The sequence below is a fragment of the Diadema antillarum genome, unplaced genomic scaffold, assembly GCF_040938485.1.
Source record: "Diadema antillarum isolate AM-2024a unplaced genomic scaffold, OU_Dant_1.0 seq00001436_RagTag, whole genome shotgun sequence".
Taxonomy (NCBI): domain Eukaryota; kingdom Metazoa; phylum Echinodermata; class Echinoidea; order Diadematoida; family Diadematidae; genus Diadema; species Diadema antillarum.
The window spans coordinates 26,324-54,122 of NW_027272186.1; the positions used below are offsets into that span (position 1 = coordinate 26,324).

General features: G+C 36.1%; 2 protein-coding genes across 2 annotated transcripts in view; both read left to right on the top strand.

Annotated features, from left to right (window-relative positions):
- Nucleotides 1-12,789, top strand: part of LOC139709450 (putative receptor-type tyrosine-protein phosphatase mosPTP-1) — a 34,905-nt gene extending 22,116 nt beyond the window's left edge. The window contains exons 13-17 of the mRNA XM_071621417.1: nt 481-557; nt 6,076-6,112; nt 8,095-8,192; nt 8,704-8,826; nt 11,972-12,789. Coding sequence (XP_071477518.1) covers nt 481-557; nt 6,076-6,112; nt 8,095-8,192; nt 8,704-8,826; nt 11,972-12,154 — 518 coding nt within the window. The 3' untranslated portion in view covers nt 12,155-12,789. The remainder of the gene's footprint in view (nt 1-480; nt 558-6,075; nt 6,113-8,094; nt 8,193-8,703; nt 8,827-11,971) is intronic.
- A 301-nt stretch (nt 12,790-13,090) lies between these two features.
- On the top strand, nt 13,091-27,787 carry LOC139709451 (receptor-type tyrosine-protein phosphatase alpha-like). The gene is made up of 9 exons (XM_071621418.1): nt 13,091-13,543; nt 14,212-14,361; nt 19,861-19,960; nt 21,942-22,021; nt 22,572-22,697; nt 23,077-23,208; nt 24,471-24,613; nt 25,958-26,093; nt 27,119-27,787. The coding sequence occupies exons 1-9, from the start codon at nt 13,451-13,453 to the stop codon at nt 27,191-27,193; spliced, it is 1,035 nt and encodes a 344-aa protein (XP_071477519.1). The 5' UTR covers nt 13,091-13,450; the 3' UTR covers nt 27,194-27,787.
- Nucleotides 27,788-27,799: the final 12 nt, after the last annotated feature.

Below are 27,799 nucleotides of genomic sequence, written 5' to 3' on the forward strand. Positions count from 1 at the left end.
CTACTTACAAAAACAAGGATGGCAGCAGGTGTCCAAAGGACAACATGTCTTTTTTATTGTCGTATACTTGTAGTCATCCTGAAATTATCAAGTTTTTACAAAGTTCACATGAATTAGACCTACACCTGTACACCTCACTTTTCCCTCTTAGGGTTCTCATATGACCTGGAAGTGTATAACGTTTCAAACATTAAAACGTAACTCCTAGCATCGCTTGTACACTCTAAGATATTAAATGGTAAATCAACATATTGAATGTTGTCATTCCTCTAAACTTTTATCAAATATTAAATTTAATACCCAAATGTTGAACTACCATTTCAGAAATGATAAATATAGCACTTTCGGTTTTAGATTTAACTTTTGGTTGGACTTTAGATTCAACATTTGCAAAAAGATCGGAGGAGCGACAACCTTTAAAATATTGATTTACTATGTCATTTTTAGGTTTGTTGTTGCTAATTTTTTTTTTCTTTTTAGTCGAAGAGCATCGTGTAAAATTACACTCAAAATCCACCGAGCCGGGAGCAGATTACATCAATGCAACATTCATCGATGTAAGTATACATTTATATGTTTCCAGTATGCTCTTGAGAGATAACCAATTGCGAACTGTATTCTTTATTCAGCTCAAAGGCTAAGAAAAAAAAAATTATGATGTTATAGAAAAGCATGACATTTCTGAACGTACATTTTTCCGATAGAATATAGATGACATCATATGGAATGAACATCACCAAGGTGAAGGATAAGGTTGGGGAAATCACGAGGCCTCCAAGTTCTTTTTAATGTACATTTCGTCTTGACTTTTGTAGACTGTTCACATCTGATGATTCCCTCGTATAATGCTTTTTTTTAAATCAGAACATTAATTTTATTTCACTTCTGTTACATCTTAAAGAGAATGATTGTTTTGTAACTCCAAATTATTAATTTTTGTCGTATGAAGTCTTTCGCACTTGAAGACCTTTTTTTTTATTATGGATCGTTCCGTTATGTGGTGGATCTAGCTCTAGTCTTCTTAACAGGATGTCCTGGGATAGCGATTATCAATTGGTCTTCTCACTGCATTCATTGCGAACAATTTCTCGGACCAAAAACCCCGTAGAGAATTCTTTTTAGAAACGTATTCTATTTCAATCTAATTTATCCCGCCTCCCCCCCCCCCAAAAAAAAAAAAAATATATATATATATATATATACATATACAAGCACAATGTTCATCTGTGGTCTTGTGTTCGGTAAAATGTTGCCAAAGAGCAGTGTTTTTTTTTTTGTGAAGAATTTTGATATGTATAAAAGCTAATCACGAAAACCCTCTAACGTTCATGCACATGTGCACTGAAGCTGTTGTAAATCTCTTAAGACGCTATGTACTCGAAAGTTTGAAACAAAAGTTGTTATATTTCAATGGTCTCGCAGACTGACACACATGGCTCTACCTTGTTTATCAATATATTTTATATATGTATATATATATATATATATATATGTATATATATATATATATATATGTATATATATATATATATATGTATATATATATATATATATGTATATGGGTCAGAATTTTGAACGATGTACAATTGACCCAAAACAAGGCAAAATTTAAAAAGTAGGAAATTCTCCAAATCATTCATCTTACCTGAAAGAGTATAACTCAAGCTTTAATATGAACCCAATTATACTAGGATTTTCCCAGAGGAACAAGTTTTTATTCACCGCTGAAGTTTACCATGTCCAGAGCAACGAACGTCCGTAAGGAATAGTACTGCACATAGATTTGAATACCATTTAACATAGTTTTCAAAGATCTGATTCAGTTCAAAATCCTAACGAAATATCTTAAGGGACATGTGTACGTGATTGCAGAATATTAAGCTTGTACTCTTAACCTGTACGTAATGGTAGACAACTGATGATTTAACTAAATTCGTCATTTCTGTAAAAATATTGCTCTTCCGCTAAACACTTTCTCCACTTTACGCGCATTTTACAGAAACTCAATATTTTCACCTCTTATTTCACTATCCTATACTTTAATCCTCACTCCCAAATAATAATATACCTTTTTAAGATGTATCTCATTTGGGCAGTCTCTATAACCCAACAAACATAGCATAGTTTTCATCACGGAGGTTCGCATGTAGCTCACGGACGTTCGGAACAAACAAGATATTGAACAATACAGCTCTCTTGAGTTGGAAACGCATTCTACTCACAACAAACAGCAATTTCATGTCGAGAACAAACTCCTCTGCAAAATCCTGAATAGATATTACCAATTCTCAATTATATAAACTTGTTTATCTTCTCACACTGAGGAATCAAAGAAAACAATTTTCCATCTCTCGTAAATGAACGTACAAACGTACGTGTAATCTCAGTGACGTAGTCCATCCTTATGAGAACGAAAATATTTATCAAAATTTCGCAATCATGAAGTAAATATTCAGGTCCAAAACTTCAATAAAGTCTACAATGCAAAATTTGCTTTTTATACAACGAACATGGTCACAGCTAAAATTATGACAAAGAATTAATATAGAAAAACAATAGAAATGTGCTCCGTTATAGAAATACGAAGTTTAGCTGGGGAGGGCAAACGAATACGTTAGGAAGAAATCCCTCTGTGTTTGCTCCTTGTGTTACACACTGTTACCGAGAAAAAAAAAATGTGTTATTATATTAGGCAGAAATGATAACAGGTTCGATACTGCGAAGTTTCGTCATAACAAGACACAATAAGTCCATATATCTTGGATGGATGTTTGTGACTTCGATATTATACAATATGGTTTGTTATAACAAACCTTTTGTAGCGCGTCATTTCGGAGGCTCGTTATTCATACAGTTTGTCAATACGAAAATTGATAGAGTTCGTATAATCATGAAGCTTTTTTATTCGGTAAATGATAGGAATCTCCGAAGGTTAACCGAAAGGCTTATTAATTGGAACATGAAAACTTATGTTCGCTTATCCAAATGTGGAGAAACAAGTTAACAACTAAAATCCTCCAATTTCAAAACATCATAATAACCGTTTTCACCTAAACGAATATCAGACCCATTCCACTTTTAGAAGAACGGACCTAAAAATAATGATCCTTAATATCTATTTTTCGAAGAACATTTCTAATAACAACCTCCTGAATTAACTACATTTTTTTTTCATTTTGGAATAACAAACCTTTGGACATCGGAGTAACGAATCTTTGGAAGATCGAACGTATCAAAGTGCAACCTTAAACCTATTCTTAATCATTACTTTTTTAACATGTGTTTTCAAAGTAAGCACAAAAGCACAAACAAATTGACGATCTCTCTGTCTCTTAAATGTAAAATGAAAAAAAAAAATCTTGGAAAAAATTACAAATGAATATTGCTTTTCATTGATGAGTATAAAACAACACCATGTGATGATAAGCGGAGGATTTGTGTGTTTTCATCAGACAATAATTGTATACTGCATGATTTTTGCTCGCTTGTGACGGCATTTCGATGAATAAAAAAACATAAACAAACAAACAAAAACTTCTCCAGAGGAATTTGGTACAACGGGAGTGCACTGGCAATTCTTTTCTCTGTGTGTTGGAGCTCGATCCCTTCTCTGTTTCTCAGTCATTTTCATTCAACTGCTTCCACGTCCTTTTGAAATTTTTCCGTTTCTTATTCAACACATGCTCATTACAAACTTCTTCCGTCATTATCCTGAATGTGATTGCGTAGCACTTTTCGGATTTGTTTTGGTTTGTTCTGTTTTGTTTTTGTTTTCTGTTTGGTCGCAGCATGTTCAGGCTATTGAGGGAATGAGAGAAAAATCGTCATGAAGAGAAAAATAAGAATGAGTTAAGGCATTTAATATCATGACAATTACAGCGAACGTCCGTTATGGAGACCAAAACTGGATGTGTTCTGTTTGAGACGGCAGCTACCATACTCAAAAGATAAACACTTAGAGCACCTGTCACTAAAAAGTGGCACTGATCCTCTTTCTCCTACTATGTAATCCATTGACTTATTCAACCAACGAACATCCGTGAAAAAAACGTTTTCCGTTTGTTATTACAGGTAAATTGAGTGCTGAACGCTATTCATTTTCGGGTATGAGCGGCTCGGTGATTTGGTAATATTTTCAACTAACATTAATCTTATGTGCAGTGATATATTTGTAATTGTCAGAAATTTCCTTTCTCGGACAGAACGTCCGTGAGCGAAACTTTCAGAACCTGTAACAGTACAAATTGTCTCCAGAACCTCATTAGAAAGAAATTTAAACGCACAGAAATTACAGATTACGCAAAATTCCATTTTCCCATAACTTTGTTTTAAGTGTTTAGCTGTTTTTGTATAATTAGAGGGAAAACAAGCGTAAAATTGTGAGTAAATTTTCAATTGTTTGTTCATCATGATCACATAACGCCTTAAAAATTCTGAAACTACTGCTCTAAACTCAGTATTTACTTTGTAAAACTTTATTTGTCGCTATTCGAGCCAAAAGTTTTAAAGAATACAGGACACTTTCGGGACAAGTTATCCCTATCGGAGGGATTGCATACGTCACGGACGTTCTCTGGAATTATCACGGACGTTCGTTCTACTACTAGGGTCATGTTCCAGGACGGATAACTAATCGGCAGAGAGTACCTAGCCTTCCTAACTCTTTCAAAAATTTGAAAAGGTATTGTCGATGCACATTATAAGAAATTTGACATCCTTACAACATATGTCTTGCCCAGAGGGGGATCAGGAGGTGAATTTTCAGAGAAAATATCAATTATTTGCTTGGTTTTTGGTGAATTGCATGGTCCAAAAACTGCGGACGAACCTCAGTCCGCTCCAACAATGGCATGCAGCTCCTCGGCAAGAGAGCCAAAGGTAAAATGCACCTTCGCCATCAAAGCAAGATGGTGTCCCACTCGAAAACGTTTTAATCATCACGGACGTTCTTTTTTTCTTGGAGGTTCGTCTAAAAATACAATTTCCGTTCCTATTTGACAAAGGATGGACAGATATTCAAAACAAACATATTATCGTGTTGGTAGATCTTAGTTAATTACGACTCAGAACAATATCGCCGATAACGTTTCATGGGCTACGATCTTTATTAGAAAATAGCGGAAGCACGTCCGTGACGAAAACTGAGTATAATTTTGCATAAAAGAATATTACGTCCCATGTAGAGCCAGCAGACGTACAATTTTTGCAGGATATGTTCATTAGGTGGAACACCAAATTTTCGTATACGTTACAGTTGGGACAACAAAGTAGAATTTGCAGCAGCGATAGAAATAAAAGCATCACGGACGTTCGTCTGTTTAGGACTTTGATATTTTAATTGTTCTCTGTAATTTTGTACGTGCTCATAAAGTTCTTATAATTTTGTGGTACATACCCATGATATGTAAGATCCAGAATATGGTCAGATATTAGATGTCACGTACCATTAAAAATGCACATCATTAGTTTGAAAAACAAAAATTATTGTGAAAATAGCGTTTTTACCGTATTTTTACGCTTTAAGTCCTTGTGAAATGAAAAATATCAGGCAAAAGGCAACCAAACCATATATTTCCTGAAAGGAAACTTACCAATCTTTGAGATGACATGAAAAAATCTGGTTTCTTAGATCATCCTGGCGTGTTCTAAGGGAAAGAATGTCAGAAGGTACGAAAATTGGCAATTGTACATCGTTCAAAATTCTCACCCATATATATATATATATATATATATATATATATATATATATATATATTGCAATAAGCACCAAGCACCACTGATTTTTTTTTCCGTCACTGATATCCCCGTTGCTGTGTGGTTCTTGGTAATTAAGCTATATTGTGCTAATAGGGAGAGTGAAACGTATTGACAGCTACAATGGCCTTCTGCACATAGGGGTAATGCTAACAGAGGAAGATACTACCATGCATGGATATAAATGAGACCGTTAAGATCGTTGTCTTCATCACTGGTATCACTTTTATTTCTAGCATTATAGTATGAGTATCATCATGATAGGTATTATCATCAACAAAGCAATGTCACTGTTTCAATCCATCGTGTGTGAATCTGCAGGGATACAGAAAAGATGAGGCATACATTGCAACACAAGGTAATGTAAACTGTTTTCAACAAATTTGGAATGGCAATCATGAATAGAATTGATGTCAAAATTGTTGTCAAAATTATAGAATATTCTTATCCTTTTAAAAGTAAGATGACTGTTTTTTAATATGTTTTTTCTTTGATTATTCACAAATGATACCATATTGTATTATATACAATTTTAGAGCAAGATATAAAATAATATTTGCATGCAAACAAACTTTTCGGAGAGAAATTTCGAACAGAATGGAAAATTCGGAACAGGTTACTCTCCACAAATTCAATCATATCAGACAGAGTATATTCACCAATGTTGTTGCATGTAACTTGAAAAAAAAACTACGGGGTATTTGTTGAATACCTGCGTTAAAGATATTTCAATGTTTTGTACATTTTCTCTCAAAGATTTGTCTTGATAATTTTGCCATGATGAAATTTTTATCGTGTTATGAAATTATTCAGTACCTTTGAATGAAAGGCATGCATACATACTTAATAAATCCAGTGATGAAGCAAGAACAAAAAACAGAAACAAAAACGTATGACATAGATTTTCCCGCTGAATTCTCTGTATTGTCAATACCTCGGTCCATTGCGGCGAACATCGCTTCAAACGCATTATGGGATCGCTCAAGGGACAAACTTCCACCGGATTTTGGCTGCATTGTACATTCAGGTCACGTTCCGCTTTTGTCTAGGCGTATTTTGTGTTGACGAATTTGTCTACCTCGTGACCAGCACACTGAAGCCTTACAGCAGTGAAATATGATGTTAGTGACCGCAAATCAGTAAAATGTAGAAAGGCATGCGCAGACGATAATGGAGTTGAATCGCTTGCGAACTGATACGCACGGCAAACCGACCAACTGGGAGTGACAAAGCTCCCGAGGAATCCCAGGGTGCATAAGTGACAGGGCTCTGCTTGGTTTTTTTTTATGTTTTTTTTTTGTACGCATTGGCGATACGGAGAATTCCATTTGTGGCACTTAAATACATCAAAATGTATTCAAAGTCAAACACAATAGTCTTACAATCGATATCGGCATTTAGAAATGTTAATCCAGTCATTGAAAGTCAGTTTGAAACAGGCAATAATCTATGAACACCAAAAGTCACTTATCATCATTTTTCTTTATTGAAGAATATTTCATTTTTTTCTTTATCCACATTTCGGTTTATTTACAGGGGATACGAATTAGGGATAGTCTTACCTCCTCTTTTTTTTATTTGGGGGGGGGGGTACGTTAGATTTCAATGGTTGTGCATTGAAATCAGGAAGTTGCCCCACAGGAGCTTGCTTGGGTTGTTAATTTGATTTTGGGGAATCAGTTTGAAATTATAAATTCGTTCATGGATACATATGTATATCACAAATTTCATGATCCTGTTCTTTGCATTCGTGTTTTTGGCGTGCATCTCTCTCTTTCTTTTTGTTTTTACTGTATACAATTACGCTTTTGTGTATGAATAAGGAACATACCTGCATTGTAGGAATTATTATTATACCGTACATTTTCAAGCATTATTCTTTATCTTTCAATACTTATTCGCATATCTTTTAACACTTATTCGCATATTTTTTGTTTCCTTTTTTTTCGGGGGGGGGGGGGAGCTGGCACTGATTTGTACGGGTCGTTTAACCCAAAAACATAAAGACTATAATATGGGTACAACGAACCTCCAGAAATAGAAATCTTATTTTCATTTTAGAATTAACAGACCTTCGGAATAACTATCTCTATCAAACCACATCTAACATGTCTAATGCTTCTAGCAAAACTTTCTAGAACTTTTTCATTAGCTATGCATCTCTCTCTCTCTCTCTCTCTCTCTCTCCTTTACAAATTATGGTAATGTATGTATATCATATATATACAATATATATTATACATTCGTGAGATGTGCGTTTGTGTATGTTTGTGTTGTGTATGTATCATTGACTTCCGAGTTATTAGGAAATAAACATATATTCATATCATCACTTCACAGCTCCAAACAATGCGTCTGTGAACGACTTCTGGCAGATGATTTACGAGCAGAATGTTGCTACTGTCGTCATGCTGACCAATCTTGTAGAAGATGATAAGGTACAAACAAAGTGACTTTACTTAATTGTACAATTACATGTTCCAAGAATATCATATCAACCCAAAAGTTTTGTACACTTTACCTGTTAGAAAAAAAAAACCCGGCAAAGATATATCTAATGCAAAAGTGTATACCATTGTAGCATGGCCCTTAACCCCTTCAAAAACACAAAAGCGACAACACCAAAAACAAATACCGAATGCGCTATCTCTAGGAAACGGCTTATCGAGACCCGTGTCACCAACATCAGATTTAACGAAATTGTTTGCTGTATATCTAAAATAGCATATACTCTTGTTTAATCCCCAAGCATGAAATGTCTTGTCCACCCCCTGAACAGTATCTAAATAGAAATAGGTCACATACATATTTGTTATTGTTTACAATTTAATCTCCTGAAGTAAAATGCGTATAATACGCACATTGGGTTTTTTTTTTCACATGCCTTTAAACCTATGGCGTTATGTCTTTTAAAATGTTTTATCATCTCTCACACGCAAAATTCTCCAGGTTAGATGTTTTCAGTACTGGCCCGAAAGTAACGACAGACAGCAATACGGAAATTTTGTCGTGACATGTGACCTGGAACAGACGCAAGCAAGTTTCATCCACCGTCGACTGGAATTACGACCGGTATGGCTTGAAGTTACCAGTTCTAGTCTGGAATTACCTAACGGCTAAGTGAGCGATATAAGAGCAGTTATGCAAGTGCTGCAAAATCTAACGGTGTCTTGTCAATGATCTAATTGATTTTTTTCTCGGGAAGAAACGCGAACTTTAGATTCAATGGTCTAGGTAGGCTTTATTCCACAGACAGGATCACCTTCTTTATAGACAAAAAAGGTATGATTTTGCCACAATAGTCATAATATTCGGCTGAGAGAAAACGCTCGAATTTTAGAGTGTGAAGATGATTTCCAAAACATTTTGGTGTAGTGGTTTTTTTTTTTTGGTTTTTTTTTTTTTTTTTTGGGGGGGGGGGGGGGGTTCTCCACAAAGTGCTCACATAGTCATACACTGTGTCACACTGTCTGTTTAAAATGCTGAAACGCTCGGTTTTTACAATGTGAAGAGATATCACGCTGTTCACAATTTGTTTCCAAAGTGTTTCCCATTGTGTTTCACAGTGTGGGACACTGTTCTTTCCAGCAGTTTGCAAGGACATTGTGCTTGGAACCTTGTATGCATAGTGAAAAGATTTCTCTTTTCTTTTTTTTTCTGGGGAGAGGGGGACTACATGTTGTACAAATTTGAGTACTTTATCTCACTCATAATTATCAGTGAAAGCTTCCAGCATGCCTTTACATTTAAACTAATAACTACATTCTGTTGTGCTATTCCGTTTGACAATGTTTGATTTTGTTGATTACAGAATAATTGCTTCGATCGTCCGAATCACAGCATAACAAGCATAACGTTGTCATTTTTCAGATGTGATGTGTGGGTCATACCTACTCATCCAGTTGCACATTCTATGTTACTGAAAAAAGAAACCAGCTACAATATTTCCTCGCTGCGTTTGCACAGTATATTCACAAGTGTTTACAGGGTGTTTCCCTTTCTTAAAGCAGAAATTTATAGAGAATCTAGAAATATGACAAGTTTGATATCTACGGAAAGCTAAGAAGCTAGTTAACAAAACTGGATATCTTTTAGACGATGTAACTTTACCCCCAAACTGTTTTTTAGATTGAAAAAAAAAACACCCAATTTCCATGACCACGTAGCTCCGTTCGCTACAAGAAACATCGGATTTGAGCGACGTAATGTGTATTCATGAGCTGATTTGCCGTACGGCTATATATGAGACCCGCTCTGGCAAAACCCGAAACTTCTCGGCAAATGTGATTTCGCGCTACAGCCCGAAAAAGATCAAAAAATGACTTACCTCAGGGACCAGATTGACATTTTGGTATTACGTTGTAGGGAAAATTTTCTAGTTTCTGATTGATATCAACAACATTTCGAAATACTACCTACAAAATGTGGAATTTTGAAGAGAAAAGTGTGGTGTCAATCTCAAAAGTTGGCCAAAATCATACGTCTAATGACCAAATCGCCTTCGCTTACGGCGAAAATGACTGTTCTTTTGGCGATCGTGTCTTAGATATTCTGCGTTGAACCCTGACACATTTGGTACCTACAGAAAGCTCTACCTCTGCTTATTCCAAATATGGTCATGGCATGATGTCATGCTACTCACTTTAATTCATAAACTCGTCTGAAACATGCGTAAGTTTATGCAAATCGTCTCCCAGACGCGTAAATAGCCTTGTTGCTTACCAAGACACGTAATCGAAATACGTGTTCACGATAGGTCAACTGCGCCGAGGACCCCCTTGTTTACAAGCAACCTACGTGTTATACTATGGGGATCGCTGCAGCAGCGGTGCATGCTTGCATGCAACACGTGTATCGTGACTGCTGCTCAGCACGGAAATGTTGCAATTTCCCGCTTTGTTAGACTGTTTCTTTTTTAGCAAGTTGAGGTAGAAATTAGAAACCAACACACAAGAGAAAAAGAAGGTCACATTTATCTAACAAACCTTCATCATGCCATTTCGAAGAAGAATCAAGCTGAAATCACGGCATCAAGGAATACCTCTTCATTGCCGATTCTGCTGGTACTGTTGTGCGTACACCTGATCACGGTAATTGCGAATCTTGAGCTGATTACGGTAGGTTTTGTGCTTTTCAAACGTCGTATTTCCGTAAATTTATGGGTGTAAAAATGATTTCCAAATCAATTACAGCTCTTTGACTTAGTTATCATCCTTCATGAGTATGTAAGATTACCTCAGCTATACGTAATTCCTCCACAATGATCGATTTGTTGTGTCAATAATAACAGCAAGTTGTGGCTGTACGAAGGAACAGCTAATCACGGCGATCGTGAATCTTAAGCTGACGATAGGTTTTGTGCTTTTAAAACTTAGTTTTTCCGTAAATTTACCGGTGAAAAAAAAATGATTCCAATGAACACAAACAAACAAACAATTTCACGACGTGAATGTATAGTTTTGGCGAAAAATTTATTCTAGATTGGCAACAAATTACACACCAATTTCCTGAAAAGTGCACACAGTTTGCCTATAGATACGTAAATCCCACTGGGTTGTATACACATTTGGTGACGTCGCAGATTTGGCACTTTTCGTAGCCGCATCGACCTTTTTTCCAATGCTCAAATTTGGTAAAAATAAAGATTCTTCGCATTCAAAGCAGAGACAACTTTATTGCATGATTTGTGTCAGAAATTAATCAAAATAACATTAAATGATGGAAAACAGTCAATTCATTTCCTATGAATTTCTTCTTTAAAGCTGCCAGTAATAACATAGTTTTCACTATTGTTATTTGAGTTGCACATGGTGTGAAAGTATGTACGATTAAGTTATTGCATTCCTTAATGATAATACGCTGATACCTTTTTGATGGTCTGGTCTATTATAAACAAGTAATTCAGACTGCATTCAAATTTTCAATGTCAAGACCAAACATGCAAATAGCTCTGTAGTTCTATAGTTCTATAGTAAACAGCTTCTTTGCATGATCGGATATTGTTCGCTCACCAAAAATGAAGTGCCACACACACACAGAAAAAAAAATTCGAAAACAAACATTGCATATCAACATACTCAACAAAAAGACATGTTTTCTTTTTTTTTCCAAGAGTCCCGATGGCTGGTTTATCTAACAGCATCGCCATTGCCTATGAATACAACAACATGGCAATACTTTCTCTCATAAAAATTGCTTTCCTTGTTATAACATCCAGCGAGACAGCGAAGAAGCTCGACGGGTGAGTCAATATCACTTCACGATCTGGCCGGAGAAGGGAGAACCCGAATCCTCACAACCACTGATTGACTTCAGGAACGTCGTGAGAAACGAACACCCAGCCGATGCTAGCCCGCTTGTTGTTCACTGCAGGCAACAGCTCAGATATTTAAACATTTGAAACTATTTAATGGTTATCGTAATGATATGACATAGGGTGTATGTGTGTATAGTTGTCTGCATAATTATTCGTAGGCTTGATTATTTAAAGTGTGTGTGTGTTTTTTTTTTCTGATTATGTGAATTGTGGAATGCTCGTACGTCGGTGTGACTTTGGTATATTTGGTTGGGAACTACCAATTAAAGTGAATTTGGATATGACTTCATTGGCATAACAATAGAAACATTGTGATTTCCAGATTTGTGGCTGAAATGTAAGAATTCTCGCTGGGAACATGGTAAAGTCACGTGTACTGAATTATGGTATCACAAACAAATGGCTTGTGATCAATAATTGATTATTAATGTCCAATTTGGGATTAAGTCTGTAAAGCCTTTGAAATGAATATCTTTGCACTTCTTTTGTTATGAGAATGAGATGAAAATGCAGATGAAAATGTACAGATTTCAATATGACAGTGTAATGCATCAAACCCATGCCTTAGTGCCACCGTAGATCAATCAGAGAATAATAGTCAGGCGAAACATGCATATTTATTATGTACTAAGTTCATGAAGATGGCACGAGCCATTTCCAAGATATGGACAAAGAAAGACGTAAAATTTTAGCATTTTAACTCGACCTTTGACCTTTGAACTTTGAGCTCATGCCCCAAAATATAATTTTGTAGAGAATGATTACCTGGTAAGACAAGTATACACTAAGTTTCACGAAAATACCCTGTGGTATTGCAGAGATAAATCATTGGAAAATACTGAAATTTAAGAATTGGACCTTGACCTTTGACCTTTGAACTTCAGCGTGTGCAACCAAAAGCTGATGGGCACTATATCTTCCACTCATGCATTTATAATATGTCAAGTTTCATTCGAATACCTCGAACGGTTTTTCAGTTATGCTGCAAAACAAATCGATTAGGAACGGACGGACCGACCACGCGAAAACATATGTCTCCGGTGACTTCGTGGCGGATTTGTTAAGTGTAAACACAGTATCAGCCGGTTCTATGTAATTCTGTGCGTGAGCAGAATGTCAACTATAAAAACCACATCATGAGACAAAGAGATGTAGTGAGCAATATCATGGAGGGCGCCTTATAAGCGGTTTTGGCACAGTTATTTCATACCATGTGTGCCAATATTCCATTATACAAGTTATTTCAGTTGAATTCAGTGAAACAGGCTTTCTGTCCTGCTAATTGTTTCTGGCAGATGAAATTGTAGTCTATAACCCCCCCTTTTTTTCCCTTGCAGTGGTGGAGCCGGTCGCACAGGTACATTCCTTACCATTGACTCAATGATGTCCATGATCGAACACGAGAAAAAGGTTGACATATTCAACTTTGTGAACAACATGAGGAAGCGGCGTTCATTCATGGTTCAGGTCCAGGTAATTATCACGGAATGCAGACCGCGATGCAGAAATTGCGACCATTATTACCTCATTGTTGTTGTTTTTTAATCCTCGCATGGGAGTACATATGTATGTTTGAGTCTTCTCTGCACTTACAAGCATCTTGTTGAATTAAAATGAGAGCATGTATAAAGTAATCTTTAAATAGAGCGAGGGGGGGGGGAGGGGGCTGGGGCATAGTGGATAAGATTTCCAACTCCCAACTCCATTATACTCCCGACTCCCAATCGGAGTTCGATTCCCACCCAGTGCTTTAATACGTCCTTGGATGTTTTTACCTGCCATGCCCCTATCGACCAAGGTGTGTAAATGGATACTTGGCAACGCTCGATCTAGGGTATTTACAATGGCAGAGCCCTCTGGTTGAGCAGTGGCAACACTGAAGAGGATGACCTTGACAAATAAGACCTTATTATTAGACATTATTAGAGGTGCATCTGTGCACTAAATTTCTATCTTTGTCACAGTTCTATCGGTTTTGATGATGCCATCATGAATCTTACATTGAGCATAATAACACTGTTTCAGTGCAATGTAGACTCTAATCGATGAGGTTTCAAGACTCCAAGGACCACAAGTAAAAATCAGACTTTTCGCTTGTTCATTTTTTTTATTCCTTACGTATCACTTTGTTTATTCGACAGTCTCAATACGAGTTTATCTACGAGACTCTGCTGCAATGGTCAGTTTGTCCAGTTGTGACGTGTCATGTACCCGATATCGCGATGGTCAGGTCGAAATGGCGGGCAATCGATCCTACCACTGGCAAAACGGAGATGGCGAAGCAGTTTGAGGTTAGTGAGAGAGACGCATAATTCGTCCATTACAATGTGGCCATTCCGCTGTATTTAAAAAGAACTACACTGCGTTCATGCCGCTATAAGAACAAATCATCGAGCCCATTTGGAATTTAAAGTAAGCGCTTTTAAATCAGTTTGAACTTGGAACTCATTGATTGAAGGGCCGATATCAGCATCCATTATACTGTAACAAGGTATAAGGTAGGATAACTATATAGGGCCTACGGCTAACAATTTCGTTGTCCAAGACTCTGCAACTTATACACTGGAACTTACTCTCGGCGAAGGTTTCATTTTGTTTTTTAATCTGGAATGCATGTATTGTTATGGAAATTAAAGTACATTTCCAATATTTTGTCGTTGTCTTCAATACCATTCCATACAATTTGATCAACCTTTGTTACGCCACGAAAGAAATCAGAGCACTCGCAATCGAGCACATGTATCCCCCGAACCCGTCTCCCATATTCCATGTGGATTCCTTTTCGGCCAGAATTTTGTATGATATGGCAACTGTTGCAGGATACAATAAAATCCAAATAGGTGTAGGTGTATAGATTTTACTATGATACATCTAAATACCAAATTTGAAGAAAAAAATCGGTCAAGAAACAAGGCAGCGTCGCACACACAAGCACACCCTGTAAAATTTACCTTTTCATGTATAAAGACGGAACAAGCTAGGGTGCCACCACCGAAAACAATATTTCATTTCACTCATGCATGTTTTGTTTTGTTTTTTTCATTTCCAATCAAACACAGGTAATACACTTTGACATGATTACATATATTGGAACATAATAATACATATTGGTTCTTAAAAGAACTTCATGGAAATGGAAATTGAGGGGCTGCTAAAAAGCGAACTTGTAGATTGCAGTCCCCTCACTTACGTTACATTACTACAATACATTAATTATATATGACTTTATAACACAATACAACGATACATGTACCGTACAAGCTAATCATTGAAAGTACAGTGCACTCCCGTTACAACGAACACGGTTATAACGAAATTTCGTTATAACGAAGTAAAACTTCTGGTCCCAAAATGATCGCCATTAATGTCTATGGTACAAAATTCGTTTATAACAAACACGGTTATAGCGAAATTTTCGTTACAACGAAGTCTTTTCCGAGCCCCACGGACAAAGAAAAACAAAAGAAATGTGCTCCGTTATAACGAAATGCGGATCGCTGTCGAAAATTCGTAGCGGAACAAGCATAGGCGAACGCTTTACATCACAGTGTGTTCGCTCCAGTTTCCGTCAATTTTATGTTCTCTTTAATGTTATATCCAAACGAAATTAAAAAGGTACTGTGTACCATTCCGTTTCAAATATCTGCACAGTGTAAGATGAGTATTCAACAAACAGAGTTAACTTATTATGATATATGCGTGGTTTCCTTGTTTTTGTTATATATATATTGTATTTGTTCGGTTATAACGAAATTTCGTTATAACAAAAGAAAACTGCCGGTCCCGAGCATTTCGTTATAACGGGAGTACACTGTATACAGTTTTCATTCAATCGAATCGGATGGTTACATGAAGTATACGCTTTCACATGTATACACATAGACATAGATATAGATATAGACATAGACATACACATACACATACACATACACATACACATACACATACACACAAGAACACACACGTACCCACATGCACATACGCACACACACGCACGTACACACACATGTATGCATCCACATACATTGTGCACACACAGAAGAGAGTAGGGAAAGAGAGGGCGGGAGGGGGAGAGGGGGAGTAGAGAGAGCGAAGGGCAGGTCAACATTCTCGATGCAGGGCGAAGAAAAAAAGAACAACATTTCCAAACAGTCAAACTAATCATGGGGTACATATGAGCTAATCAAATATTTCTTTAAATTACTAGAGAATGATTTCAAACTAATGGAATTTTTTATATTTTTCTCAAGGGAATTCCAAAATTTTGAGCCACTGTAGATAAACGTGGATTTTGTATAGAGTTCGGGTAAGGGGCAAATGATATTCATCTGTTTGACGAGTGGGGTATTCATGAATATTTTTATTCTTATTAAACATATTTTCAAAAACTAAAGGAAGTGAATTATTATAGAAACTGTACATAAATTGACCAAGGTAATAATAATACAAATCCATTACTTTCAAAACCTTATTCTCCACAAATAATCCGTCAGTATGGCAATATTTGGAGGTATTACATATTACTCGAAGTGCTTTTTTTGTAACAAAAATAATCTATCCAAATAAGTTTAAAGGGACTGTACAGTACTGGTTGAGGTAGGGATTCATGCTTTGAACATTCCTAAGTGAGGTAATGAAAAGCCTCTTATGAAATATAAAAGAGCATGGAATTTTAAGAAGGATTCAACGTTTATTTGATGAAAATTGGTTTTCAAATGGCTGAGATATCCAAAAAAGTGCTAATAATAAAAGGCGACATGCCACAACTTTATTAGGATCTCTTTGTTTCACCTTGTCTTTGGATATCTCAGCCATTTCAAAACCGATTTTCATCTAATAAACTTTTGATACCCCTTAGAACTGCATGCTCTCTGACATCTTACAGAATGGTTTCTGAATATCTCGCCAAACGTTAAAAGCTAAATCTTCACCTCGACCAGAACTGTACACACCCTTTAATGTGTATTACCCCATACTATAATTCCATACGTTAGATAAGGTAAAATTAACGTTGAATATAACATTAGCAACTTTTTAACAGAAAAACAAAACTTTACTTTATTAATTACACCTGTGTTACTGGAAATAGTGCGGCATATACAATCTATATGCTGTTTCCATGAAAGCTTACTGTCTACAGTTACACCAAGAAATCTAACAGAATAGACCTGTTTTATCACTTCATTTTCAAAAATTATATCATGTGGCAATTTATCAAGGGTATTACTAAACAACATCACATTTGTTTTCTGCAAATTAAGCGATAATCTATTTGCTCTTAGCCATTGCATTATCTTGTTCAATTCTATATTCATGACATCAACTAATGTATGAGGATTTGAATGAGAAAAGAAAAGATTAGACTCATCTGCAAATAATATAAAAGAAAGAACATTTGAAGATTTTGGAAAATCATTGATGTAGATAATAAAAAGTAACGGCCCTAGTATACTTCCTTGTGGAACTCCACAATCAATTGAGCGCAAAGAAGATTTTTCATTGTTTATGCAAACGAATTGTTTTCTGTCTTTCAAATAGCATCTGAACCACTCCAAGGCCTTCCCACGTATACCATAATGATTAAGTTTATAAAGAAGAATGTCGTGGTTAATCGTGTCGAAGGCCTTGGAGAGGTCCAGGAAGATTCCTGCAGTATGTTGAAACTTATCAATTGCTCGAGATACTTTTTCAGTGAAAGATAATATTGCATGTGCTGTGCTATGTTTCTTACGAAATCCAAATTGATATTTTGACAAAATGTCATTTCTATTTAAAAAATCTATAACTCGAGAATATATTATCTTTTCTAATATTTTAGATATATTAGGCAAAAGTGAAATAGGTCTGTAATTATTCAATTCTTCCCTATTACCCTTTTTAAAAATTGGAACTATTTTTGATATTTTCATAACATCTGGTACCTGCCCTTGTGATATTGATAAATTAAAAATATGAAACAAAGGATCAACAATATAAGGTATTATATTTTTTAACAGTATATTATCAATATCATCATAACCAGAACTTCTTTCAGAAGGTAAATTATGAATAATATCTAAAATCTCATATACTGTTACAGGGGAAAAAAGATTGAATTTTGATTACCTAAATCCAGATAATCATAAAATTCTATAGTAGACAACGGAACATTTGCACAAAGATTCCGGCCAACAGTTGAAAAATGTGAATTAAATATTTCTGCTATCATACGTAAATCTTTTATTTCAAATCCATCATTCTTAGTTTTAGAAATAACATTGCTTTCCTTATGCTTATTCAATGTTTCATTTATCAATTTCCAAGTATTACGCATATCATTTTTAAAACAAATCTAATTTTCTCATATAATAATTCCTTTTTTCTTTGCGCAATACCATAGTGAGAGTATTTTTGTATGCAGTATACTTATCACGGGATTGCTGTGTTTTTTTTAGCCTTACTTACATAATACAAATTATTTTTACGATTAATTGAACGTAATAATGACTTTGACACCCATGGCAATCTTGGATCACGTTTATTGGCATATGGGCATCTTCATTTTACTATAATGCACCTTTTCGCCAAATTTGAAGAAAATCTTATAAGAAATGTGGCTGATAGAGCACACACAAGAAATGTGCATTGGCATCCAAAGTCGGAACACTGAGGGCGCCGTCATCACAAACTGTTGTGTCCTTCATGTAAAATGATCACCCATACTCCTCCCTAGCAAGTCAGAATAAAATCTTTTGCAAATTTTGACATGATCAAGGTGACCTTTGACCCTGTAAAAGGTGGAACAGTGAGGGCAGTATCATCAATAGGTATAGATGTATAGATTTGACTATGATATATTTACATACCAAATTTGAAAAAAAAAAAAAAAAATTGGTCAAGAAACAAGGCCAGCGTCACACACACAAGCAGACCCTTTAAAATTTACCTTTTCATGTATAAAGACGGAACAAGCGAGGGCGCTATCACCAAAAACAATAGTCTTTAATACCATAATACACCTTCATGCTAAATTTGAAGATGATCGAAGAACTGCAGCCAGTAGAGCGCTCACAAGCAGACCCTATTGAATTTACCTTTTCATGTATAAAGACGGAAGAAGCGAGGGCGCCATCACCAAAAACAATAAGCGTCTTCGTCTTATCATAATACACCTTCATGCCAAATTTGAAGATGATCGAAGAAGAACTGCAGCCAGTAGAGCGCTCACAAGCAGACCCTATTGAATTTACCTTATCATGTATAAAGACGGAACAAGCGAGGGCGCCATCACCAAAAACAATAAGCGTCTTCGTCTTTAAATATCATAATACACCTTCATGCCAAATTTGAAGAATTATGATCGAAGAAGAACTGCAGCCAGTAGAGCGTTCACAAGCAGACCCTATTGAATTTACCTTTTCATGTATAAAGACGAAACAAGCGAGGGCGCCATCACCAAAAACAATAGGCGTCTTTGTCTAACCATAATACACCTTCATGCCAAATTTGAAGATGATCGGAGAAGAAACGCAGCTGGTAGAGCGCTCACAAAGAAATCTCTGCGGCTGCGGCGGCGGCGGACGCGGCGCGACGAGGCCAAATCGATAGTATCCTCCGAACTCTGTTCGGGGGATACAATTAGGCCCTGTAACAATGCATAAGTGTCTCTGGGGTTTTGTGAGATTCTTAAGAAAACCATGGGTGTGTTACATTATCGGGTACCACACATATTACAACTATAATTATGATGTATGCACTGCCAAGTATCCATCGACTTGTAAGTTGTTAACGGCTGTCATCTTTGGAAACAGCTGCTGGACTACATCACACCAGGTGGAGCTAATCTGACGACTCATTCTGCACTGAGACCAGACAACGTGAAAAAGAACCGTTTTCCAGACAGGGTGCCAGGTTTGTGTACTTGTATTGTACTCGGCAATACACTGTTAGTTGTTTCACGTGTGCATTTTAACTATTATACAGGCTTATCAATATATGTATATTTTGTTTTTTTTTATAGTGTTGATATTCTCTATTGGAGATGAAGGCGAAAGTTACCGCTATTGCTTTTGATAGAGTCATGATAAACAGACGATAAATTGAGACTGCGGGAAAATTCAAATAAAAATCACAAATAAAGTTGCAGGGTTTAATGTTTCACAAAGAGGTAGGATCAATTGCTAAACATTCGAACAGGCTATTTAAAGGTGAAGACGCCAGAGTCAAAGAAGACTGCAAACATTCTCTAGGTGTACCTTTTTGACAAACAATCAAAATCTGACCGTGCACCACAAAACCAGCAAAAAGTCGCACCCCCTGATTTACGTGAGGACTCAAAAAAAGGTAGAATGGGTCAACCGAGTCAATCTTGAGTTTTTCATATTTTCTGAAAGAGCTATCTTTCTTCAACAATATTCTTAAGTCTAGGAGCACAACATGAATGGGAAAGTGTGTTTTCAGTGGGTTTTTTTTTTTTTTGCATCCTTTTTTTTTGGGGGGGGGGAGTAGAATAATCAGGTTTGTCCTTAGGGGCCCCTTTACATATCTTGTAATCCTTTGCACACTCTTTGCTTTTAAGTCTAATAACTTTTGAAATGATATTGCTCACTCCTTTGAAAGTTGGCATTAACCATGAATAGAATGTGTTAATAGAACGTGCTCAATTTCAGCTTGATTTGATAATCCCTTCATTGTTGTTGCTCCGATGGTTTACACCCTGTGTTTTGTCCCATTCATCGCACAGCTAAGCACAGCTTGGTAAAGATTAAGCACTTGAATAGACCCTGTAATTGAAAGCCCTTTTTTTCAAAATTTCACACTTTTCTAGAGGGTGTGCTTTCTTTCCAGTATATAGGTAGGTTAAGGGAGTCCATTTGAATTGAGTTATACACCATTTTATAGTTTAGAGTCTACTCCTTCAGAATCTGCCCTTAACTAAAAATCTATGTCTGGCGACTTTCTGTTGGTTTTGTGATGCAGGGTCACAAATGAAACATAATTTCTTTGCATAATACATCCTGTGCTTCATCTTATTTGCGTTGAAATGCATAGAAATAGTGATTTAATCGGGAGATTGTTAACATGTTTATCAACTTATCAAGAGAGTTTTTTTCTTCATTGCGGAAAAAAAAAATCACGATTGTGTTGTTTATGAGTTGAGTTGTTGACACCATCAACATCGTAGTCATCAGTTATATATATATATATATATATATATATATATATATATATATTCTTTTTTTTTAACCAATGTTATCCTTCGGTAGAGACACATGACATTGCAGTACTTCTGTAGTTAAGTCCAGATTAAGTCCAGAAGTCTAAATTCTGTCAAATTTCTTCTACTCTTACCGTCTAATTTTATTCTACCTATCAAAATTGTGTGGAACTGCACTTTAAAAGGTCAGAAAGTCTTGAACAGGGTTGAACAAAGGGTTAAAAAATATTTGGACCTTGTCTGTACATTTGGCGGATAAAACGCTACGATTTTTTTCCAAATCGTATCCTTTTTCATAATTGCATGGGACTTTGAAGTATTAATCCTTAGATTATTAACCCTAGTTGCTAACGTTATTTGTCACATCAGTTCTAAAGTCGGTGCTAGGAAAGACAGGAAATATTGATAATGAAAGGAACACCATTGGGAACAACGCTGATACCATCAATGTTAATATAAGGATGGAAAACCAAACACTAGCATCAGCTTCTGTATTGACATCCATAAAGTTTGGCAATGTTGTCAGAGGAAAAGCAATGCTTTAAGGTTTAAAGTCACCTACACCATTATATCCTTGTCGTCTAACCAATATACTGTAATGTATCTTCCACTTGATATTTTTTTTTAATGTCGTGGCAAAGGCATTCGTCTCTTTTTTCTCTTTCACTCACTCAGCTGACAGGTCACGACCTCGCCTCACAATGGAAGGCGACTACGCAGGCGCAAATGACTACATCAATGCATCGGTCTTCAATGTACGTTCTTTAGAATAAACCCTGAAATTGTTGGAGCCCACTGAAAGACGGAAATTTACGTGTTTTCATACTGATAGAAAAGACCCTCCGTACCCCTAATTTACGATGATTACAATGTACGTATATCTATTGGGTTTTTCCCTGAAGGACATGTCATCCGACTGAAAACAAAACTGTATGAACAATGAAGAAAATAAACACTAATAGATATAGATAGTTTACACCCTGGTAAAATTGAATCACCAAAAATGTACTTATTTTTGTTTTGTTTTTGCATGTTAATGTACAAAGCCTGTGAATTTATGGAATAATCGTCCACATGAATACTGTATTCTGAAAAAGTAGGGGGGAGATCACAATCGTAATAATGTTACTCTTAAATCTTTACTATGTGTAACTTTTAAAATTGAATGATACTCAAAATATCATTTTTGTGTGAAGATCAATTCCGTAACGCTTTCTCTTCACTTCACTTTTAGTTTGTCTTATGCTTACAAACCTCCTTTCATCAATACAGCTCTTTTATTGAAAATAACGTTTCATTCGATAGTCTGAAGGTAAGAAGAACGCCTACATCAGTACGCAGTGGCCTCTGTCGTCAACTGTTACTGACATTTTACGTCTCGTGTGGGACTACGGATGTCAAGCTGTTGTGTTACTGGACGAAATGGACAAGGTATTGAAAATTGGAAAAGTATTTGTCTTTTTAATCATTTTAGAATAGCTTCTAACATTAAAATGAGAATAGCTTCTAACATTAAAATCTTCGATATCCATCAGATAAAGTTTCAAAGAATCAGTTCCATTGCTTCTTGTTCAAGCATCCAAGGTAGGGCGACTAAGTCTGTTACCAAAACATGTCTTAAAGGTTTTAAACAGGCAACGACAATAACTCTTTCTGTAAATACTCAATTCTCTCTGTGGGAGAACAAAACACTACTCATATTGTTTATGATAATTGTATCCTTACTGCCCTTTTTGTTCGAAAACATCACCGCTTTCTCTTTCCAATCTCCCTTACCGATAATCTATACTCTCACCTCTATTCTTTTAAGACGTGTGTACAGTTCTGGCCAACGCAAGGAAAGAAAAAGTGCGGATCGTTCACGGTTGAATTATTTGAAGAATACCAAGATGTGGACTTCGTCACCAAAAGGGTTCTTAACATTACGTCCACGAGCGAGAAGGTAACTACCGTCTCCCAGGAAGACGGGGATGCTGTATACATGTTTTATGTACAGTTCGTAGCAAAACAAGTTAACCCATTTTTTATTAAGTTGAGACATTTTTCGATTGAAGGGCTCAAAATGAAGAAACTAATTAAAAAATAATGACGGATGTGTTCAGCCTTAGATAAAAGAATATTGAAAGTGATGCATTACTGAAATCATTTGATATTGTTCTATCTGATGATGGATCTACTTATACATGTTTGAGAATGGCGCTCACCAACCTTGCACATGTTAACGTTAACTGGTCTAGAGTTAACATTCTGTCCATGCAACGTTAACAGACACAATGTTTCTTCTCTTACATAATCGACCACTTGGAAATCCTTAGGTCACTTTCGGGGACCAAAAAAAAAGTCATTAAGAATACGTACGGTCGTGCAGTTCGAAGTTAGTTAGTATTAGTTAGAATTCATTCATATCCTACCCGTCATGCAACAGATTATCATTTGGAAAATCCTAAACTTATTACAGCTCAAAATTCCATAAGCCATCATGGTCCAGATGCATGGAACTCATTGAATGATGACCTTAAACGCAGTTCTTCTTTACAATGTTTTAAATCATTCTATAAAAGCGTTCTTCTCGCAATGTGCCACTCGAATTAGAATAATGCTTTTGTCACCTCTCAACTCCTGAACACTGTATCTCATCGCTTTTCTTCTTTTCTCTTCTCTTCTCTCTTCTCTCTACTCTTCCTATTTGGGTCCCTTATTCTCGTTTGTTTTTGTTTTTTTCGTCTTTATAAAATCCACCTTGTGTTGTTCTTTTTGGTCAAATGACATTTAATATACTTTAAGAATTTATGTTATTTGTTCTACGTGTGTATGTTCCGTTCCTTTAGCTTTAAAAAAAAGTTACAAGGCCGTTATCCAGGTCAAGTGATTTGTTTACTGATAATGGTCTCCTCCACAAGTACATTTTAAAGATGTGTAATGGAATTCATGTATTATTTTACATGGTAATATACTTGTTATGTAAAATCTTGTTTGTATTTTCATGAATTATGAATAATATGTTTGATATTGTAATACTTATTTTCTGTTATGTACAAGTGGAGAAATAAAACTTGCTGAAATATAAACTTACTCACTGAAGTAAGTCTTCACTGAATTTTTAACATAACTAATGTAGGTAAACTTTTTTGACTGTCGATCTTTCTACCTATAAACTTCTTGCGGTTATCCTTTATTTTGATTGTTATTTAATTTATTTGGCAGGAAGCACGCAGGCTCACGCAATATCATTTTCACGGCTGGCCGAAAAACCAGAGTGTGCCGAAATCAAAGAGCAACTTTTGTTGGCTCATCCTTCACATACAGGAAGAGAATGATGAAGAGCGACCTCTACTGATCGTATGCATGTAGGTGCCGTCTATCACAATTGTTTGTGGTACGAATCATTCAGTTTTCAAGTCAGGAAACACAGAATTTCAATTATTGAAGTAAGTGTCTATGATAGGTAATTAACATTTTAACAACGCAGATGCACAAATCTCGTAGGGAGAAATCAAAACATTGTAGGGGAATTCCATCCTGATATCATGTCGCATATAAGAATAGAAAAATCAGAAAAGTAGATATGTGAATTTTGGCGGGAAAAACTAGACAGAAAAAAAAATTAGACAAAAGTTACGATAAAGTTTAGAGAAAGTAGAACAAATTGGTAACTCTGTGTGACGTAGGTGTTGAGCAGCTCTCCATTCCGTCTGTACACAAAAAGTCACAACCTTTCATTTTTGTCAGCAGGCAAACTTTAGATCTGTTCTGGGTATAAAGTAAGGTAGATACGTCTCTGCATGTCCTCTTCAGTGTATATGAAGAGCTCAGTTGCAAAAGGTACTACATCCATTTTCCATCAAAATCCACATTTTGGTCTTGATGTACTCATTTTTAGGACCTCTTCACACCTATACTAACGAAAAGCTGAATTTCCAAGCAGAAAGTGTTTAAATTTACATTTAAAAATCAGTTCGGTTTCAAAAGGTATACTACATCCAATTTAGTTGGGTCTCAAAAGGTACTACATCGGAACACTCCAATGACGTCATGGGGAATTGACCAATCAGAGAGCAGCATTGAATTGACCCTCTACCATTGTCTGACTTAATCTGCAAACAACAGAAGTTGACTTTTGGCTTTTTGGCTTTCTGTAAAAATCACCACGCAAATCTGACAAATAATAGAAAAACTCATCAAAAATAGAAAAACTCATCACATTTTGATCAAGCAATGGAGGAAAATGAGGGAGAACTCATTGACAAAACAAACCATCCCAAGAAAGGATCAGGAATTAAAAGCAGTAGACAAGAGCAAAGGAGAAACGGCGGAGAGACTGGAGAATTTACCATGATCTTCTTCTCTGATTTTGCTTTTTTCGTGCAAAGCAAAATACTATCAGGATCAAGTTAATGATGAAACGAATCCAAAACCAATGTCTTGGACAGTGGCCGCGGAATGATTTTCCTCACCCACCCATCTACCCAACCCTGCTTTATTAGACGGAAAGAATTTTAGGACTGAACCTTTCTAAAAATACCCCCCCCCCCCACACACACACACACACACTCACATCCCTATGGTTTGCGGCCCTGCTTAATGTCGTGGAAACAATGAGAGTGATGACGTGTTCTAGAATATTGCTCACACTAAGCTCAGGTTCATGTCTAGTTACATCTTTTAACTTTTCATTTCAATTCGATCTTAAGAGACGGGTTCGGAAAGTCAGGCACATTCCTGGCTGCCATGGCAACGATCAACAAAGTGAAGCGGGACAAAACGATGGATGTTTTCAGCGCAGTAAAACGTCTTCGCAAGACAAGACCGGGCGTCGTGGATAGTTTGGTAAAAGAGTCATAATTGATATGATTGTATTTCCGGGTAATGTAGAGAGGTCGTGAAGGAGATTGTATGCCTTCGACGTAAATCTGAACTCTTCTGGGCAGACCGTCTGTTACGTGATCCATGACCCATTGCACCTTGCGTCATTATATTTTCTTAATGTAAAATTCACCAATATATTAAAGTTTTCTTCTTTTGCGTATGATTTTAATGGCAATGGTGATCTCATAATTTAATAAAAACTATTCATAATATCCCCCTTATTTTTTTTTTATTTCAAAGAGAACATCTCCTTCATTGGAGATTTATCAGTCGCATTATCTTTCTTTTTTTCTGTAATATTTATACCTCAGTCAGGACGTAATAGTGGGGGAAAACGTTATAAACTGATTTAAATGCAATGTCCAAAACAATGTTTCTGTTAATGATGTAAGAAGAATACTTTACACAAATGCAAAGCCATATCCCATGTTCGTGTTAAGTTATGCCTGGCAGCATCTCAGGAGTATTGCTGTGAACTGAAAATGGATGGAAATCTGACTTTGTCTATTAAAAAGCATTTACGATATGTGTCCCGGTCTGATTTAGATATGATTTTAAACCTTTGTTTTATTTTGTTTTACTATTTGTATGTTTGTTTTTTGGCATACCCAAATACTTTCTGGCTTCCTCATTTCAATGGAAAACAATTCGAATTTTAGCGGCTATCATATTGCCCACAAAATATAATCATGTATCGGATTATGGTTATATGTGTAAGACCAGTTTTACGTAGTAAAGCTTATAACCCTTCTATCATCAGTGGCTTTTGCGGAAGCGTGGTGGTTATAACCAATATCTGTTATAATGACACATGTTACTTCCACAATTGACGAAGTTACTTTAGTGTGTCTACAAGTGAAATGTTCCATGCAGTTTGCTTTGAGCTTTTCTAAAATGTTTGGTGTGTGTCATTCACATCTTTAGTACTGCCGTAATCCCCCCGATATAAAAAACTGTCCCTACATGTTTTCCTTGCCCAATTTCAGGAACGTTACGAACTCTGCTTTGACGTTGTGGAGGCCTACAGTGATTATGTGAAAACCTACGTCAACGCAATGTGAATCTTTATCCCGACGGACTGTCACTCCCAGTCCTGGAAGACAGGCATTTACTTCACACATAGCAGTGTAGACATGAAAAATAGTCGAACGAGTCCTCGCTGAAGTGTTAAATGTTATCACTGGCGACCTTTTGAGTCGAATGTCAATAGGATATATTGAGACAAGTAGTACTATGAAAGTGGTGAATTAGTTATTTATCAAGGATTATTTGATTCATCTGCCCTAAGTAAGGTCAATAGTTATACAACATACTTCAATTTTTTTTATCACTAATCTATATCTACCAAAAAAAGGAAAAACGGTAGATTATATAAATAGCATATTAGCTTTTTCCTGTGAAGCCTCTTTAGATAAGAGTTGCAATTTTCCTCTTCATTTCACTCCATTTCATTTATTTCATTTCTAACAGACATACAATTTCAGCATAACATTTACATAATTTTACATACTTGTACAGAATTAATCGAGCTCATTATGACAATGAAAACTATTGGGTCAGGATATTTAATCACAAACTATGACTAAGGGTATCAAAGAGAAGGTATTGGGAATGGAGGGGACTCATATACCAGCTTCTCTTGAACAGAGACCCATGCCCCCCCCCCC